The 15,985-nt window shown below is 41.0% G+C and overlaps 1 protein-coding gene across 1 annotated transcript; it reads right to left on the bottom strand.

The window, feature by feature from the left end:
* Nucleotides 1–10,470: 10,470 nt before the first annotated feature.
* LOC137478400 (deleted in malignant brain tumors 1 protein-like) lies at nucleotides 10,471–15,664 on the bottom strand. The gene is made up of 8 exons (XM_068198285.1): nucleotides 15,460–15,664; nucleotides 15,114–15,328; nucleotides 14,275–14,307; nucleotides 13,706–13,856; nucleotides 13,138–13,349; nucleotides 12,698–12,870; nucleotides 11,639–12,027; nucleotides 10,471–11,052 (listed from the first exon to the last, which is right to left on the bottom strand). The coding sequence occupies exons 2-8, from the start codon at nucleotides 15,115–15,117 to the stop codon at nucleotides 10,767–10,769; spliced, it is 1,248 nt and encodes a 415-aa protein (XP_068054386.1). The 5' UTR covers nucleotides 15,118–15,328; nucleotides 15,460–15,664; the 3' UTR covers nucleotides 10,471–10,766.
* Between the last annotated feature and the right edge of the window lie 321 nt (nucleotides 15,665–15,985).

The raw sequence follows: 15,985 nt of genomic DNA, 5'->3' as shown, positions 1-15,985 counted from the left end.
GTCAATCTCAAGGCTGATCTTTTGTTGAAGGAGTAAGGAAACCTAGAATTTTTGGATGCATATTCAAAACACTTTTTTTCCTATAAAATGAGTCCTAATTTTTTTGGTCACCCTGAGATGTTGTGGATTTCCCTTCACTGGCAAATTTGCAGGTCAGACATGGCTCTGAGCATGTTTTATACTGCCTCTTCTTCTTTTTGGAGGTTTAAGCCAGAAGATTATTAAAATTGCCTTGTAACCCAAATCATTCTATGATTCTGTGGTTCCATGAGTCTATTACTTTTGGATTCTTGTTGTACATGTCTGCTTTCAGTGACTTAATTTACAATACATCTTATAAACAAATTCATATCAGGTATGTTTTCTGTAGAGAGCTGCATCATCTGGGATGCAGGGCAAAGCTCTAGTCTCCACAAAATAAGACATAATTAGTAATGTCATATTCCACAAGGGTGTGGTAGCCTCCCAAATTTATATTTTCAATTAATAAAACGACATAAACAGAGACAACTGAAGGCAAATCTGCCAACTAGCAAACCTATTTTTTATACATGCATGTTTGAATTAATGCATGTTTGGTCAGACTAAAGAGAATAATTTGGATTTTTTACTAATATTTTAATTTTTTAGTGGCAATTCTTAAGGTGTATTTGCTAGGAATGGACAGAATTTGCTGGGAGGTCAATAAACCAAGATTAAAGTCTCACTGATAAGCTAATAAAGTAAAATACTTTAATACTCAAAGCACACACACTTTGAAATACTCAAAGTTTACCAGAAGAGGTGCCTGGGCATGAGTAATACAGAATAATTTTGCAACTCCCTTAAATTTGTGCTTCTAATTTGAAATACCACAGTACTTTCAGTTGCTTATATACACAGGTTTATCTATAAAATTAAATAAGTATAAAAAGCCCCAAAACAAGAATAAGGAAAACTTGCATAAATGTATTCATAATTTTAATGCAAAAAGAAATCAGTGGCATGCGTAGTCAGGGCCAATGATCTGATACATCATTATACAAGTGCTGTGTCTCTCTAAAGCCTTTTTTATCTGAATGGCACGCACAAAGTATTTGGTAATTCCCAGATATATAGAAAGTGACTTTATACAGTGAGACAGATGTCAGACCCTTTTGGTTTCTTTGTTCTATGATATCATTGTTTTAAATGTCTCTGATTTCCTTGGATTAGTTTTCATTTCTCTGTTTCTGTTTTTATAATTCAAGCATTTTGAACTGTCTTTTGAAAAGCAGTGGGCAAAATAAGCAAGGTGCACTCTATCACTAGTATTCCCAGGGATATAATGGGTGTTTTTTTTCTTATATATAGCTGCAAAAACCAGTGAACAAAGAGGTGTTTGAGTCAGAAGAAATTCCTAGCAGGAACATAAGACTTCAGATATCTTCTGTGAAAGAGGATTGAGAGTCATACCTTTTTTATTAATTTGCTCGGATTTTGTTGTTTTAGCTTTTTTAAAATACTGGTAGAGTTTAGAAAGTTCTTAGCAATACTTAATATTGGTTTCTGAGCAAACACAACACTGTTTTGTATTTGCATGCGTGCAGGCTGGATTGTTACAGTCTCCAGGTTTTTATTCCACCTGCCTGAAAGTCCCAAGTTAGTAAAATGCACACACTTGGGACTTCCTGACACCACACCACACTGTAATTGTGTCTTTTTGTTGCACTCCCATTAAATTATATAAAGCCAAATAAGTATTGGGTGGTTCCATGTGCATTTACAAGGTGGAATTTGAAGTGCTACAAAGCAGATATGCATTACAGCCAAAGAAACTATTATCCCTCATAATTCCATACTGAAAGCCATAGATTTATAGGAACAAGGTCTCTCAGTCTTTAATGTCAGAATTCTTTTTAAATTTGGTTCAAACTTAGCTACCATACACTACTGTAAAAAAATGATAATTTCATCACACTAAATTAATTTTAACAAAAATAATACTTAACTGTGATATTAATTGGTTCATATTTTTAATAAGGCAACCTGGTGTTATCTAATTTCAATCTGTATTCTAATCTCTCCAAAGGGTTGATTAAACTGGCCTGTGAGTGCCATGTATAGACACAGAGTAGCAAAGTAAGACACCTTTTTTTCCTACCTTTTTGGGAAGAATCATTTTTGTGTAGATTTGATGAGATGGCATCCAGGAGTGCTGCATTTAGGAGGAATAACCACAGCAAGTCCCTGATGACACTCATCTTGTCAAGAGATCCCAGTAAAACTGAGCATTAGATTTTATACCCTGCACTGGTAAAAACTGGGGCTCCCAAGGTCAGCCTGGCCCTTGCTGTGTCTGATTTATTAGGCAATATTTTTTATGATTGTCTGATCTTTCCAGAAGGATTACATAGGAGTGGTAAAGTTTTCTTTTCCTAGATAACTTGTGTTACTAGGAAGAAAAGTAACTCTATGCCAGCCAAAACCAGGATATGCCTTTAGTATAAATTATCTTTAAGTGTATATGCTGGCCCAGAGTTACCTTTGGAACCAGACTGGTGAGTATATGTGTTTCTTTGCCTCAAACATCCCAATTTTAGTTATTTATTCTTAACAGGTAATTGCTTGATTATGCAGACTGTATTGCAGGGTGAAGCAGCAAATTCATAGCAGGTTTTCTGATAAATTCTCCAGCAGAGAGTCCTGGTCTCATAAATGTTTATATTTTAGTTCTCCATTTGAAACTGTAGATTTGTTTCCCTGCTGTTTGTACATCAAAAAACCACACCATAAATGGGACTAAGTCAGGAATCAAAAGTAAATACATGCCAATTTTTGTAACATATCCTAAGTGGACCTCACCTGCAGGCCTCTGTTGAGCTTGCTCTGCTTTACCAGTGTCCTCTCTCAATCTACAGCTATGGTCCTCAGATGTATCTGCCAGCAGGACTCCCTTCAATCACACAGTTTATAAAAAAGAAAAGAAGGATAAACTGAAATCAAAAGTCCTGTTGAGCTGGTTTCCTTGGTTGGTCTGTGTGAAGTCTCAATGGAGCTGTAGAAGACTTAGGGGCACAACAGCCCACAGTCCTGTCTGCTGGGGTCCTTTTATTGCATTTCTACTGTTTCTGCTCACCTGATGAGGAGAAATAGAGGTCAGCTAGAAACAGGCCAGTTTTTGGTCTAATATTCTTTTCATTACACCCATCCAGGCTGTATCTCTCTGTTTATTTTGGCTACAAGACCAGCTACAACCAAACTGCAGTGGTTGGACATAACTCAGTATTCTTGCTAGTGTGTTCCAGCCCTCCTGTAGAAATGCACAGCTTGGGTTTAGAACAAGGGGAATAAAGAGTGCTCTTCCTGCAAAGGTTCACAGTGTTCAAATAGAGGAAAGAAAGACAAAGGCCAGAGTCCAGAAACAGAATCAGAAGCTGTTAAAGCTGTTGCTGAGAACAGCAAACAAACTGGAGGACAATAAATACAACCGATTGTACTCACATGTTAATAAAGAAATGGAAGTCTGAACATTGCTGTTCACAGCTCTACTGCTCCTGACTGCCTGACAAGAGCAAAAAACAATACCATGTGCTCAGTGGAGTGATCACACACTGTCGTTGGGAGGGGCTCATGAGGTCAATCCTGCTTCAAGACTCTTGAAAAATGAGCCAGACTTGTCTCAGTGGTGCCGGTGGCAGGTTAAGAAGTAATGGGCATGAACTGAAGTACAATAAACTCAACATAAGGAAAGAGCATTCCACTGTGAGACTGGGCAAGCAGTGGAATAGGTTGCCCAGAAATTTATAGATTCCTCAATTCTTCAAGATATTCACACCAACTGGACAGTCCTGAACAGCTTGCTTTCTTTGACCCTACTTTGAGCAAGGGCATGGACTTGAGGATCTCCAGATTGTCCAGCCATAGCTGCTTTGAGACACTGTGAACAGAAAATTTATGGATGATATCAAGGAGTTTCAGCAACAGAGAAGGACGAAATGTTACATTTATCCACAGTAATTAAGTCTGCTAGCAAGGTTCATGAACACATGAACATGTCAGGCTACTTCCTGGGTCTCACCAGTTTCAGCTTAATGGTGCATTTCTGGCACTTCCAGTAAGTGTTTTTTAACTTATTTGAGGACCTATGCCTTAATAACAGGCATCTTTGATTTGCAGAGGCTAAAATTCCAATCTACAAAGCATGCCTCAGATTATCTGTTTTATCTATTGCTGAGATCACTGAGATCAGAGCAGCAGGAAGTTTTATGCAAAACAAAGTACCATAAAAGTCTGCAAAAAACATGAGTTATGAGACCGCATTTCCTGCTAGCAGACCAGCAATCCATTGCTGTACTCATATCTTGAATAAATGAAACTTTTGCCTTGGCTCTTTACCACTTATCAGTAGGATAAAATACATTGGATCAAATTTGCCTTACTGTAATCAAATGCCTTGAGACACAGGAAACTTTAAGACATTTGTCTAAGATTATCAGCCTCAGTTAATGCATAACGTGTTTTTTCAGGGGTCAGTTGCTTGCTGGAGCAAGTGTTCAATAAATTATACTGTTATAGTTGGATTAAAACCCAAATGTTTTCTATGCAACTTCAACCAAAAGCGGTTTCAAACTGTTGAATTTTTCAATCACAGTTGTGATTTGAAATTTCAGCCACAATTTTCAGTGGCTCTTAGAGCTGTTAAACACTATAGAAAGCTCTGCTATGTTCATTGATCAATCATTTTCTTTCAGTTTAACGAAGGAACAAGAAGACTTACTTACAATAACACTCTGTGCTGGTTTTCTGTCATATGCTTCTTGAAGGAGGGAGCTTGAACAAAATTTGTCTCTCTATATCTGCCCAGGAATGCTCTGCAAGACTTCAATTCCTGTATCTGTCCCTATTCATTTTGTGCTGTACCAGATGGGCCATACCCTGCCAGGGGAGCACCCAGCACTCAGACTTTTACTCTTAATCTTCTTTGCTTCACCATCACAAAAGGAAAAGTGTTCAGTTTTAAGTCTAAGAAAGTGGTAAAAATAAATATCAGATGTTTTATGAAAAGTCATATGCAGGTGAAATCTATCTGCACACCACCCTTGCCTGTGTCTGACATTTGGGTGGTGTCCTGGGTCTCATGGCCTCAAAATCCCTTGTATGAACAGACCTTGTGAGATGACACATGTGCATTTTTGTCACATAGTGAGTGAATGTCCCCAACAGTCAAAACTGCCTGTATTTGAAGGGTTTCTGGGAGAGAGTGTGAGAATAACCTTGGTGAATGCTTCTTATTGGGCATTCTTCTCCTGCCTTGAGAGACCCTGCAGCTGAATTCTTTCCTACTGCATTATAGCTGATCATCAAACCTGGCTCTTGACCTCCACCCCCTTTCTATATTCAAGTAGAGGAATATTTAGAACCCTTAGTTCTTTGAAGTGTTTTTAGCTGTAGTGTTCATTTAATGCCAATTTCCTTTCTGAGTTTTACTGAGAGAAAAAAACACCTGATTTGGGGCAGTCTGGGGCAAGTGGCTCCTGAAAGAGGTGGTGTGAACACAGAAAGCAACTTGGCTCCAAGACTTCCAACTCTCTTCAGTGTTACCAGCTGTTCACTTTCTTGCCCTGACCTTGTCTTTAAGCCAGCAGGACCAGCAGGAAGGAAATGTTGCCGCCAGTTGCCAAAGGGAATGGCTCAAGGAAAGTCAGGTCTTCACATGCAAAAATGCCTAAATGCAGGAAAAGCCACTGGTGCTCAAAAGAGAGAATCCACCAGAGGTGGTGTGCTGCTTCTGGGTGCTTTGTGGTGTACATCTGAACTTAAGGGAAGTCTAGAGGAAAGTAATATGCATTTCTGTCTGTGTGAAAGATCTTTTCAAAGCAAGAAACAGAAAAGGAATCAGTTATTTAGCAGGTTCACAGTAATTACTTCTCATCACCAATCCATTTATAATGTCTTGCTCAACTTTTATGGTACTTTAAAGCTGATACAAACTGAAAAATATCAAAGTCCTTCTCCAGAAAGCTAATACTGAGCTTATATACACCATTTTGTCCAAATGTTTTTACCTGTTCTTTTACCTTTTCAATAATGTGTTTCTTTGTGTGCCTTTAGCCAGCCTCATTATTTCTTCCTTTGTTCTCACAACTTGACAAGAATTACATATTCTGAAGCCTTTTAATGACCCATGAGCTTTGAAAATATATTTAAAACTAATTCTTTGGACACAATATTACATCTTGGTCAAGGATTTTTGTTCATCCTATATATCGCCCAGAAATTATAAAAGTTTAAAAAAAAATATCTTAAAGCAATATTCCTTCTGCTTAAATACAGAAATGCAAAGAAAAAGCTGAATTAAACTACTTTAAAAATAATAAACTGTATTAACTTGGAATGTTAGTGGATTAAAGGAAAACTTGTTACTAAATTTCTGTATGTATAGTGTTTAAGGACATTCAAAAGCTGATACAGTAAGAAATCCTTTTTGTGATATGACTGTGGTACCATGTCTCACAGTACTTGTGTTTCAAGCCTATTTATGTGCAGAGAAACACCTGTGGTCCTAAAGGAGTGAAAAACCACATTAAATTTATGTAATGTTCTTCATCCTTAAGAAGCCAACTGCACTAAAGGTAGTGATTCCCAAACATGTAAGTCTACATTACTAGCTGAGAGTGGGTTTGATAATTTCCCCACTCAGCCCAGTTTGTGCAAAGTCTTCCCAGAAATTCCCTGGACAGCAGATATCTACATGTGCTGCTCCATGCTTTGTCTCTTCTAGGAACTTTTTCTTTTAAAGCTCAAAAACCAGAAAAAAACCCTAAGAGCCATAATGAAAAAGGCAGGAATACTGTTTTTGTATTTTTTCTGATCAAGGCTCCAGTAATTTATACCTTTTGTATTAAAAACTTGTGCCTTGGTTTGTAATTTAAAGTAGAACTACATTTTTGTTTGTATCTACCACAAATCTTAAAACTTATTAATACTTTTTGCATTCTTCTTAGCACTAACCAAAGGTCTGAATGTATTAAGCAGTTTATCTTAGGAATGTGCAGCTTTTATAATTAAAATCTGCATCAAAAAAAATTACCAATAAACAGAAGAAATTTCTTCCTGTCTGCAGTCCAGTTCTCAATGCAACACAATCTAGTTTTCTGAGCTGCATGTTTTATTTTCTCGGAATCACACAGGTAGCAAGATAGAAAGCAAAGTGTAGTATGTGACATTTCCTTTCACGTTTCACCTTTTCCCCCACCTAACTGGGAAGATAATTTCTGCCAATGTGCTTTTTATGGTGTTAGGGATGCTCTACGTGTGATCATGTGAGGCAGCAGTATTTACTGAATGAGTGGACAATGACAACTGTAAATACACCTCACCTTACCTCCCACATTGCAAGGCATTCTGTAACAATTCATAGACAGAAGAGAAGTTAGTTAACTTTGCCACAGTAAGTGAAACCAGTTTTACACATATATTGCACGTATTAAATATTGCATGATGGCAAATATGCATTGACATTTAACTGTGAGCCAAGAGAAACCATTAAAATAAAATATTTGAATTAGCAAATGTTTAAATAAGTTATGTGCATAACTTTTCTACTATGACTAGTATCCCAAATTCCTTGTAAACCACCGGGGCAGTTAAGTGTTTGCCTTAACCTCTGCATGATCAGGCCTCCAACACACTTCTTGAAATCCATCCTAAAGATATTTGCTGAACTACTCACTGCTTGTGTGAAGCTCTAAATTTATAAATTTCACAATGATGGTGCATATTGAGGGCAAACATTCCTCAGCCCCCATGCTGGAAAACTCCCCAAAACCAAGCCAGACTGTGCCACACCCTCCTGCACAGTGCAGAGCCTGGTGCAACCAGGGCATGGCCATGCCATGCTTAGCAGCAGGTTTTGTTCTTTACCATTCAAAGTCAGAGACGAGGTCTGCCCAGTGGGCTCCAAGCTGTGTTTACGTTATATAAATAACCAAGAATTTGTGTAAAGAACAGAGCCCAGAATTTGGCTGCACCATAATTCATGGGCAGGCACTGGCTGCAGTAACTGGCTACTCAAGGGCTCACAGCTTGCTGGAACAGCTGGCAAGATTTGCTTGCCTAAGCCAGGCACTTCAGCAAACATCTCTTTGTTAGAGAAGATGAATGTTGTATTGGTCTATTTATCTAAATACATTGGAAAGAACAAGAGGGGAAAAGGTGGAGGAGACATCTTAAAATAAGAGGATATAAAATATATTTTTATGGCTTTCATTGATATTCAGATATATTAGACTGACTTCAAGCTCATCCAATATGGTCCCAGAACAGATCAGATCCACAGAAATGTTCAAAGTACTCTGAAAATATTCTGCATTGTGTTTGCAAGTTAGAATTTCATCCATCTCATCACTTGCTATATCCTTTCCTCATCCCTGACCTATATGCTTTTCTTGAGGATTTCACTGTGCTGGAGCTCTGGCTTTGGTGTTCCCTGGTCCATGTGAATACAACAACACAATGAATCTACTCTGTCCTGTCATAAGGATGGGTGAGTCATCCCTTCAAAAGGAAAAGGACAATAGCCATTGACTTATTCCATTGTTCTTTTTGTAGCTGCCACCCTAGAGTGTAGCAAGATTGGTGTAGTTTTGAACCAAGAACTTGAGCTAAGAATAATAATGTGGGCTTTTACTGAAGTGACCAGCAGCCTTGAAAGAGAAATAAATGCTAGTACAAGCTTTTTCAAATAAGATTTGGTGGAGCACTTCAGGGAAGCATGGTTAAAAAAAGAAAATATGAGGGTACATGCCATTTATTAATAATCATCGTTTGAATTTACTAAGAACACTTTAATGGCTACACCATTTGCCCTAAACTTAAGATTTTATATAGAACTGGAGAAGACTTATACATAGCTAAGGAATGGTGAGGAGAACTTCAGACCTTAATACAAATATGACAGTGCAAATACCTCTCTGGGGACATTGCTGTTCATTCACCAGTATTTAACAGAGGAGGAAATTATAGAGACGTGTGGGGTTTTGCTGCTATTTTGTAGGTTGTGGTTGCATGACAACAGGAGGTCATCAGAAACCATTAGCTACTCCACTGACTTAAGTCACAAATATTAAACTCTTGTCTGTCATTAAATTTCCATCCAGTTTAATCCTCAGTCCATATTATCTCCCAGCCCTCTTCCCCTTCAAGAACCTTCCACTGAAAAATTTCCTCTGGTTGTAGTGCAATGACTTTATCACAGTGGCACAGCATAAGTGAGAGGCATTGAAGTCTGATCTAAGGTTTTTCCCCCTGGAAGTTTTGAACACATTTCCAGCTCCCACTCCTTATGTGGTCCAGACCCTTCCCCAGCTCCTTTGCCCTTCTCTGGACACGCTCCAGCACCTCAATGACATTTTGCAGTGAGGGGCCCCAAACTTAACCCGGGATTTGGGGCGCCACAGCAGTGCTGGTTCCCTGTACATGCCACAGGATGGCACTCAGGATGACAGACATGAGGTGTTACAGACATAAGGTGTTATGCTGTGCTGATCTCACAGCAGATCTGGCTGTATTTTTCACGGGCAGAACCAAGATATCCATCTTGAGAAGAGGGCTTTTATGGTTCATGTGCTATGATTAAATAAGAGAGCCCAATATTACAGGGTGGCTGTTGTGTTGCACCAAAACCAATCTGAGGGTTGTTAAACTTCCCCTGGTCTTTTGGCTTCCTTCAATTTTGAGTTGTTATGTCAAGCCCACCTCTTTTCATGAAGTGAGCCTCCACCAAGGAAGGCTCAGTCAGGCTTGGATTTTAATCTTGAATCATCAATGAAATTACTCAATGCAAGGAAATTGCTCAATCCACCAAATTACTCAGACAATGTGACCAGGTGTTTAGCAAGGTTTACCTAATCTGGTATGGAATTACTTTCTTCATTTTCTGCTTCAAGAGAAACCCATCCAGAGTGAGAACAGTGACTGAGGGGAGCCCTCATTATGGTCTGCAGCTTCCTCGTGAGGGGAAGTGAGGGACAGCACCAACCTCTGGTGGCCAGTGACAGGAGTCAAGGACATGGCCTGAAATTGTGTCAGGGAGGTTTAAGTTGGATATCAGGGAAAGGTTCTTCCCCCAGAGGGTGCTGGGCACTGCCCAGGCTCCCCAGGGAATGGCACAGCCTCGAGGCTGCCAGAGCTCCAGGAGTTTGGACAGCAGTGCCAGGGTGGGATTGTTGGGGTGTCTGTGCAGGAACAGGAGCTGGACTCAATGATCCCTGTGGATCCCTTCCATATTCTGTGATTCTATGAACTGCCAGGGGTTGACAGCAAAAATTAAACTGTACACAGGAAACATTCAGGTTTTCCTGGATGACAAAAAAGAATTCAGCTCTGGGAGAGACTAAAAGACCTGGTCATGCTTTATCCCTCATGGTGTTATGCCCAAAACATAAAAAATGCTGGAAAATATTATTCTAGATTAACAGATTTCTGCACTCTAATACATCCAGACTCAGGTGTGTATTAACAGAACTTGTTTATAGAACCTAAACTGCAATTTCAACATTTCAGTTTTACCATTAAGAAAGCAAACAACGAACAAAAAGCTTAAAGATCACAAATTTCACTCCCCATAGAACTGCTGAGGTAGCATTTTTGTTGTATGGGGAAGATTGATGCGAAGTGGGATTAACAGGCATGAGTCAGTAAGAACATTCCTAATATTTATTCTAGAGCTTCTGGCAATCTAGCAGCATAGTTTCTTCCAGAATTCAATTGGCATTTAAAGATGCTATCTGTCAAAGGAGACAGTTTTACTCAGATCCAAGTTCCTTCATAATCTCAGAACCAGGTTCCCAAAGCTGTATTGGGCCAGCAACAACAATCACACTTTCTAGGTCAGAGCTTGCCTCTCTCTTGGACCTTTGAAGACAGCCTTGGTGGCATCTGGAAGAATAGTCATAGGCCCTGCACACCACCAGCTCACACTGCAGGTAAACCTCTGGATTGCTCCGAATGAACTGGAAGGCATTGAATTTAAACCGGAGGATGTTTCTCTGGGGTGAGTAATAAGCAGCATAGGTGGGATCTTTGATACACCTAAAAAGGAACAAAAAAAACCCTCTTATGAATACACACTGCAGTCAGTTATTTACATGCAATAAAACACAGGACATGAGAAATTATTTTTAAACATAATGAAAACGGTTCAGAAAGCTGTAAGTGGGAAAACCAAAATGCCTTTCTTTGGCAGAATTGAACCACATTGCCATTCCTCAGCCTGTCGTGTGTCTGATATGTGGTGTTTGTATGATTCTGTGAAGGTAAATTAACCTTACCTGAGGTATTTTGCTATTACATTATTATTACTATTATTATTATTAGTAGTAGTAGCAGTAGTAACAACAACAACAACAACAACAATAATAATAATAATAATAATCCATAATGAACATAGCCATTTAGTCTACTTTTTATTTTAAGCTGTAGTGTGTGTTATATTTTGGGTTAATCCATCTCCCTTTTCCCAGTAAACCCTGAATGCTCTTGTCCATTAATTGATTAAAAGCTGTCATTATTGTGTGCTATATTCACACTATTCCATTAAATTTTAAAAAAAATAATAATAAGAGATACAGGAGCTTGAAGGCAGTTTTATCTGTAATTGTAATTCATAACAACTCACCCATTCTTGATTATAGGATAGGTTCTTGTTGTAAAATTGTGGCGAGTGGGAGATGCCACACAAGTGTCCAGAAATAACTCCAGCAATGGATCAGAGCTGTGCAGGGAAGCTTCCAGGAACAAATTCTGGTTGATGCCAACATGGTAGGGTGAGTCATACACTGGCCGTGAGAAGCTTGAAGAGTCATAAAATGTGAGGTTTACGTCGTATCTCTCATACTGAGTTTCGTTGACTTCAAAGTTGTCGTCCGCAACGTACATCGTTTTTGCCCACGTGTTCTGGAGCATCTTGCAGTTGACATGCAAGAGAAGATTTCTATTTCTTGTGATTAATGTACCAGAAGAGGACCCTCTAATAATGTTGGAATAGCTGATTGTGTTGTTGTTTCCCTGTTTAGCACATAAAATAAAATGTAAAATTAATTCATATAGCCAGGTACCCTATTATACATTCTGAACTTTGGTGTACCCTTACAGCAATGTGCACTGTAAAAACATTGTTTCCCAGAAAGTCTGATGTGGAAAAGTCTGAATCTAGTAATTTCTGTTCTCAAGATAAAACTCTGTAACCTTCATGTGATATTCAGTGCCCACGATTTTGGCCTAGAAAAATACTCACAATAAATGCAGATGTAACAGAATTAAATGCAACCTGTACAACATTAAGTACGTGAAGGTTCAGGCCCAGCACATTATTTAAGCTGAAATCTGGCTACAACATTATTAGTCATGCTTAGTGAAAGCTTTGAAACCTTTGTAACTATTACACTCTGCCTGGGACCTTGAAAATGCCAAGTATTTGTATCCTTCCAGAGCTTGTTCCTTCGGAGATGGATAGCGGGCTGTAAGGGAATGTTCTGTCAGCAGAGGCAGAAATGCAAGTACAAATAAGCCTTATCCTTCAGCAGAGAGAGAGACAACCCATAATCACCAGGAAACTTCCAGTCCCTGCAGTTCCCAGGTGGCTTTCAATTTGTGCTGGTTTTCAAAGCAAAATATTCTGTTTGAATTTTTATATCCCCCCGTTATTTGCCCACTTTGTTGAAATGTTCAGTCCTACCTCTCTGACAGTGCCACAGCGAGTGTATGGAATGTCAAATGACACGGAATTTGATGTGATGTTGGGTGTGCAAAAGGGGTCGTTCAGGGTGAGGTTCCAAGCAGAGTAGCCATGGGACTGAAGGAAGTATCTGCTCACAACCACGTGCATGTAGTCTGGCAAACACAGCAGTGCTAGTGGATGGTAGAGAAAATATGATACAAGCTCAGTGAAGTGACCAAAAAAGGTTGTAAGTAGTGGATTAAATAAACACTATCTTTTGCAGAAGCAGTTGGTATGGCAGAAGGAGTTCAGAATCCAAACCACGGACTTGAATCTCCATGAAAATGCTACAGATCTAATTGAAATTTAAAGATCTAATTTAAAACACTAACAAGATTAACAATCAGTGAACTGGAAAATAATTGAAAAGCGTGTTTCTGCTTTAAAAATGAACTTACTGGTGCTGTCATCAGCTGGAGTGGAATGATAGCTGGCCTGAAACCCTCTGTATGTGTGTCGGGAGTCGCTGTGAAAGCGGACGCTCAGCAGGTTTGAGGACGATGTGTACGTGGGGTAATAACCAGAACAAATCTTCCCAAGGAGAGGAGAGGTGTGCAGGGGCCCATCATAGATTTCCACATAGTCAGAGAGGCATCTGCCACCTTCCATCCTGGGAAGAAAGGTAACTATTTAGTTTAAGGCTTCGTTTTTATGTTCTTTGGTTTTTGTTTGCTTGTTGGTTTGGTTTTTTAGTCAGATTATCTCTTTATCTCTGGCAGAAGAATACATTTGATTGATAAGACTGTCAAATCTTTGAAACAGAATCTACAGCCTCCAATTTCTGTCTCAGTAGATGTCAGCCATATCTTATTTTTTGACTAAATAAGCAAAAATGAACACATCTTCCCTCTCCAGATGGACTAAAAGCTTTGATAAAGATCCTTGAAATCAAGTAGGCTTTTGCTTAGTAAGTCCAAGATGTCAGTCCCATATGTTCATCTTCCCAAGTAATAAATTCTTACTTACTGAATATCTGTGAATTCAAGTGTGACACGGAAGTTGCTTTTTACTTGTATTTCCCACACGCAGTTGGCATTGTTTGGATAATTTCTGGGGTAAAATGGGCTCTGTAAGGTACCAGATGAAGAGGAGAGCAAACCACCACAAGAATAATCTTCTGCAGAGAAAAATACAAGAAGAAAAAGATATGTATGCACCTTTAGGGTTGCATTTGGAGTATGTCTGTGTGAAGTTTATGTCTAAATGTAGAGATAGTGACTTCTATCAGCTTCAGTAGCCTCTCCATCAGGTTCATATACATCTGAATGCAGGTTAGGAGATGCTAACCACACTGAATAGATTTTATAATGCTAATCTGCAGTGCCTGCACTAGCAGGACACAAATATTTTCCATAGAACTGGACAGTTTTGAGACTGGAACTATGGAGGCCAGATGTTCCTTGAAAGAGGAACTCCCTATTACAATTGTTAATGACCAAAGGGAAGAGGAAAAAAAAAATCAAATAATTTTGTTTCAAAAAAAGAATGCTGATAAATACCCAGCTCATAAACTTACCCAAATCCTCCAAACCTACCTGAGGTTGGTGACTGAGTGGAAGTATTGGGAGCTGTAGGGAGAGAGCAGCACGTGAACACTCAGCATTTTGCCTAAGAGAAACAGCCCTCTGGGGGTCACCCCTCCCCAGAAGGGCTCCTGAAGGGACACTGAAACACCAGACCCACAATCACTACCTGGACACATGGCGGGTACCTGTGTGGCTGCACCTACCCCTCCACCCACCAGCCCAGGGTGCAGCTGGTCTTCCGCACGTGCAACAGATCCCATCAGCAGGGCCTTGACCTCTTTTGTTAATTGTCAGCAGGGTGGGACAGAGTGGACCCTCAGCACATTTGCAGGTGACACCAAACTGGAGGGAGGACGGTCAGGCAGACGGTGCTGCTGCCATTCAGAGGGAGCCTGGCACTGCAGACAGAGCAGCAGCCAGCCTTGCTGCTCCACAGCTCCTCAGCTGCCAAAAGGAGTTCTCTGCACTGTGGCTGAGCGCATCAGCTCCCTTTATTTTGGAAAAACAAGAAGTAGCCTTTGGCCTCTGTGGCAATGAGTATGCCAGGGCTGAGCAAATCCTCTGCCTACAAATTCCCTTGCCCTACAGGCCAGGGAAATTGATGTTGGCTCAGTGGCAGCACTGGGGGGGAGGTGGAGAGAGTCCCATGCCTGCCCACCAGGCAAAGAAACAGGGTTGGCAGCAGCCTCATGGCCATCCTATCCTGAAAAATGCCCTTGAGCCAGGATACCTCTAACTGGGGCCAGGGGGTCTGGATGCCCACAAGGTGTTGAAAGCCGCCAGAAGCTCTTTGTGATTGAGTTTGAGCTCCTGCCCTGGCGAGGAGTAAAGGACAGCTCTAGCCTTACCCATGGTGGTATTGAAGGCAAGAAATGATGAGTAGTAGGCGTGGAAGCCTCTCCTGGTGACGCTGCTATCACTGTGGAACAGGACGGTGAGCTGGTTCCCAGATGAGTTGAAGACACGATGGTCGTTCCAGCAAACAAGGCCGAGGCGCCTGCTCTGGGGGGACCCTCCGTCGAACACCTCGATGGCATCGTAGGAGCAGGTGTTGCCTTCCAGCCTGCAGGGAGAGGAGGGTCTGTCTGACCACAGCAACCCAGCCCCATTCCCACCTCGCCCCAGTGCTCGGGCAGAGGCTGCCGAGGCCCCGCAGTGAGGATGAAGCTGCTCCCAGAGCCCGGCTGGACTCACTCCACGTCCGTGAACTGGAGCTGGATCCTGCGGGCCGGGTCCCGCAGCCAGATGCGCCACACGCAGTAGGAGTTGTCGGGGTAGGAGCTGGGGTATCCCGGGCTCTGGATGGTGCCAGACAATCCCTGAAGTAAGCCACCACAGGAGAGGTTCTCTGAGAAAAAGAGCAGAGCCTGGGCATGGGCAGAGAGATCTTATCCCATTGCCAGAATCCGTCAGATTCTTGGCGGGCATGGCCCCGTCAAGGAGGTTCTGCCACAGCCCCACAGAGACCCTCCCTGCCAGGCACCCCAAAACATCATCCCTGCATCCCCCGAGCCCAGGGCACGGGCTGTGCTCAGCTCATACAATAACCCAGATTCATGGGGTTGGCTGTCCACCTGAGGAAGGAAATAATCAGACCCCCTAACTCCTGTGGACCTAAATGTGGTCCGTGACAGAGGGAAAGTTGAGCTGGAGGCACCTGGTGCTGCAGGGAGAAATCAGCAGGATTCACTCCTGGCATTTTTCCTAAGAGATACAACCT

This window comes from Anomalospiza imberbis, chromosome 8 (assembly GCF_031753505.1).
Source record: "Anomalospiza imberbis isolate Cuckoo-Finch-1a 21T00152 chromosome 8, ASM3175350v1, whole genome shotgun sequence".
Taxonomy (NCBI): Eukaryota; Metazoa; Chordata; class Aves; order Passeriformes; family Viduidae; genus Anomalospiza; species Anomalospiza imberbis.
This window is presented reverse-complemented; position numbering and strand designations above follow the sequence as displayed.

What these genes read in the sequence shown, in the direction of transcription:
- LOC137478400 (XM_068198285.1), bottom strand. An exon ending in CACTCAGTCACCAACCTCAG is followed by an intron (nt 13,857 to 14,274) that starts GTAGGTTTGGAG and finishes TTTTCTCTGCAG; the next exon opens with AAGATTATTCTTGTGGTGGT. An exon ending in TATCCTATAATCAAGAATGG is followed by an intron (nt 11,053 to 11,638) that starts GTGAGTTGTTAT and finishes GTTCCTTTTTAG; the next exon opens with GTGTATCAAAGATCCCACCT.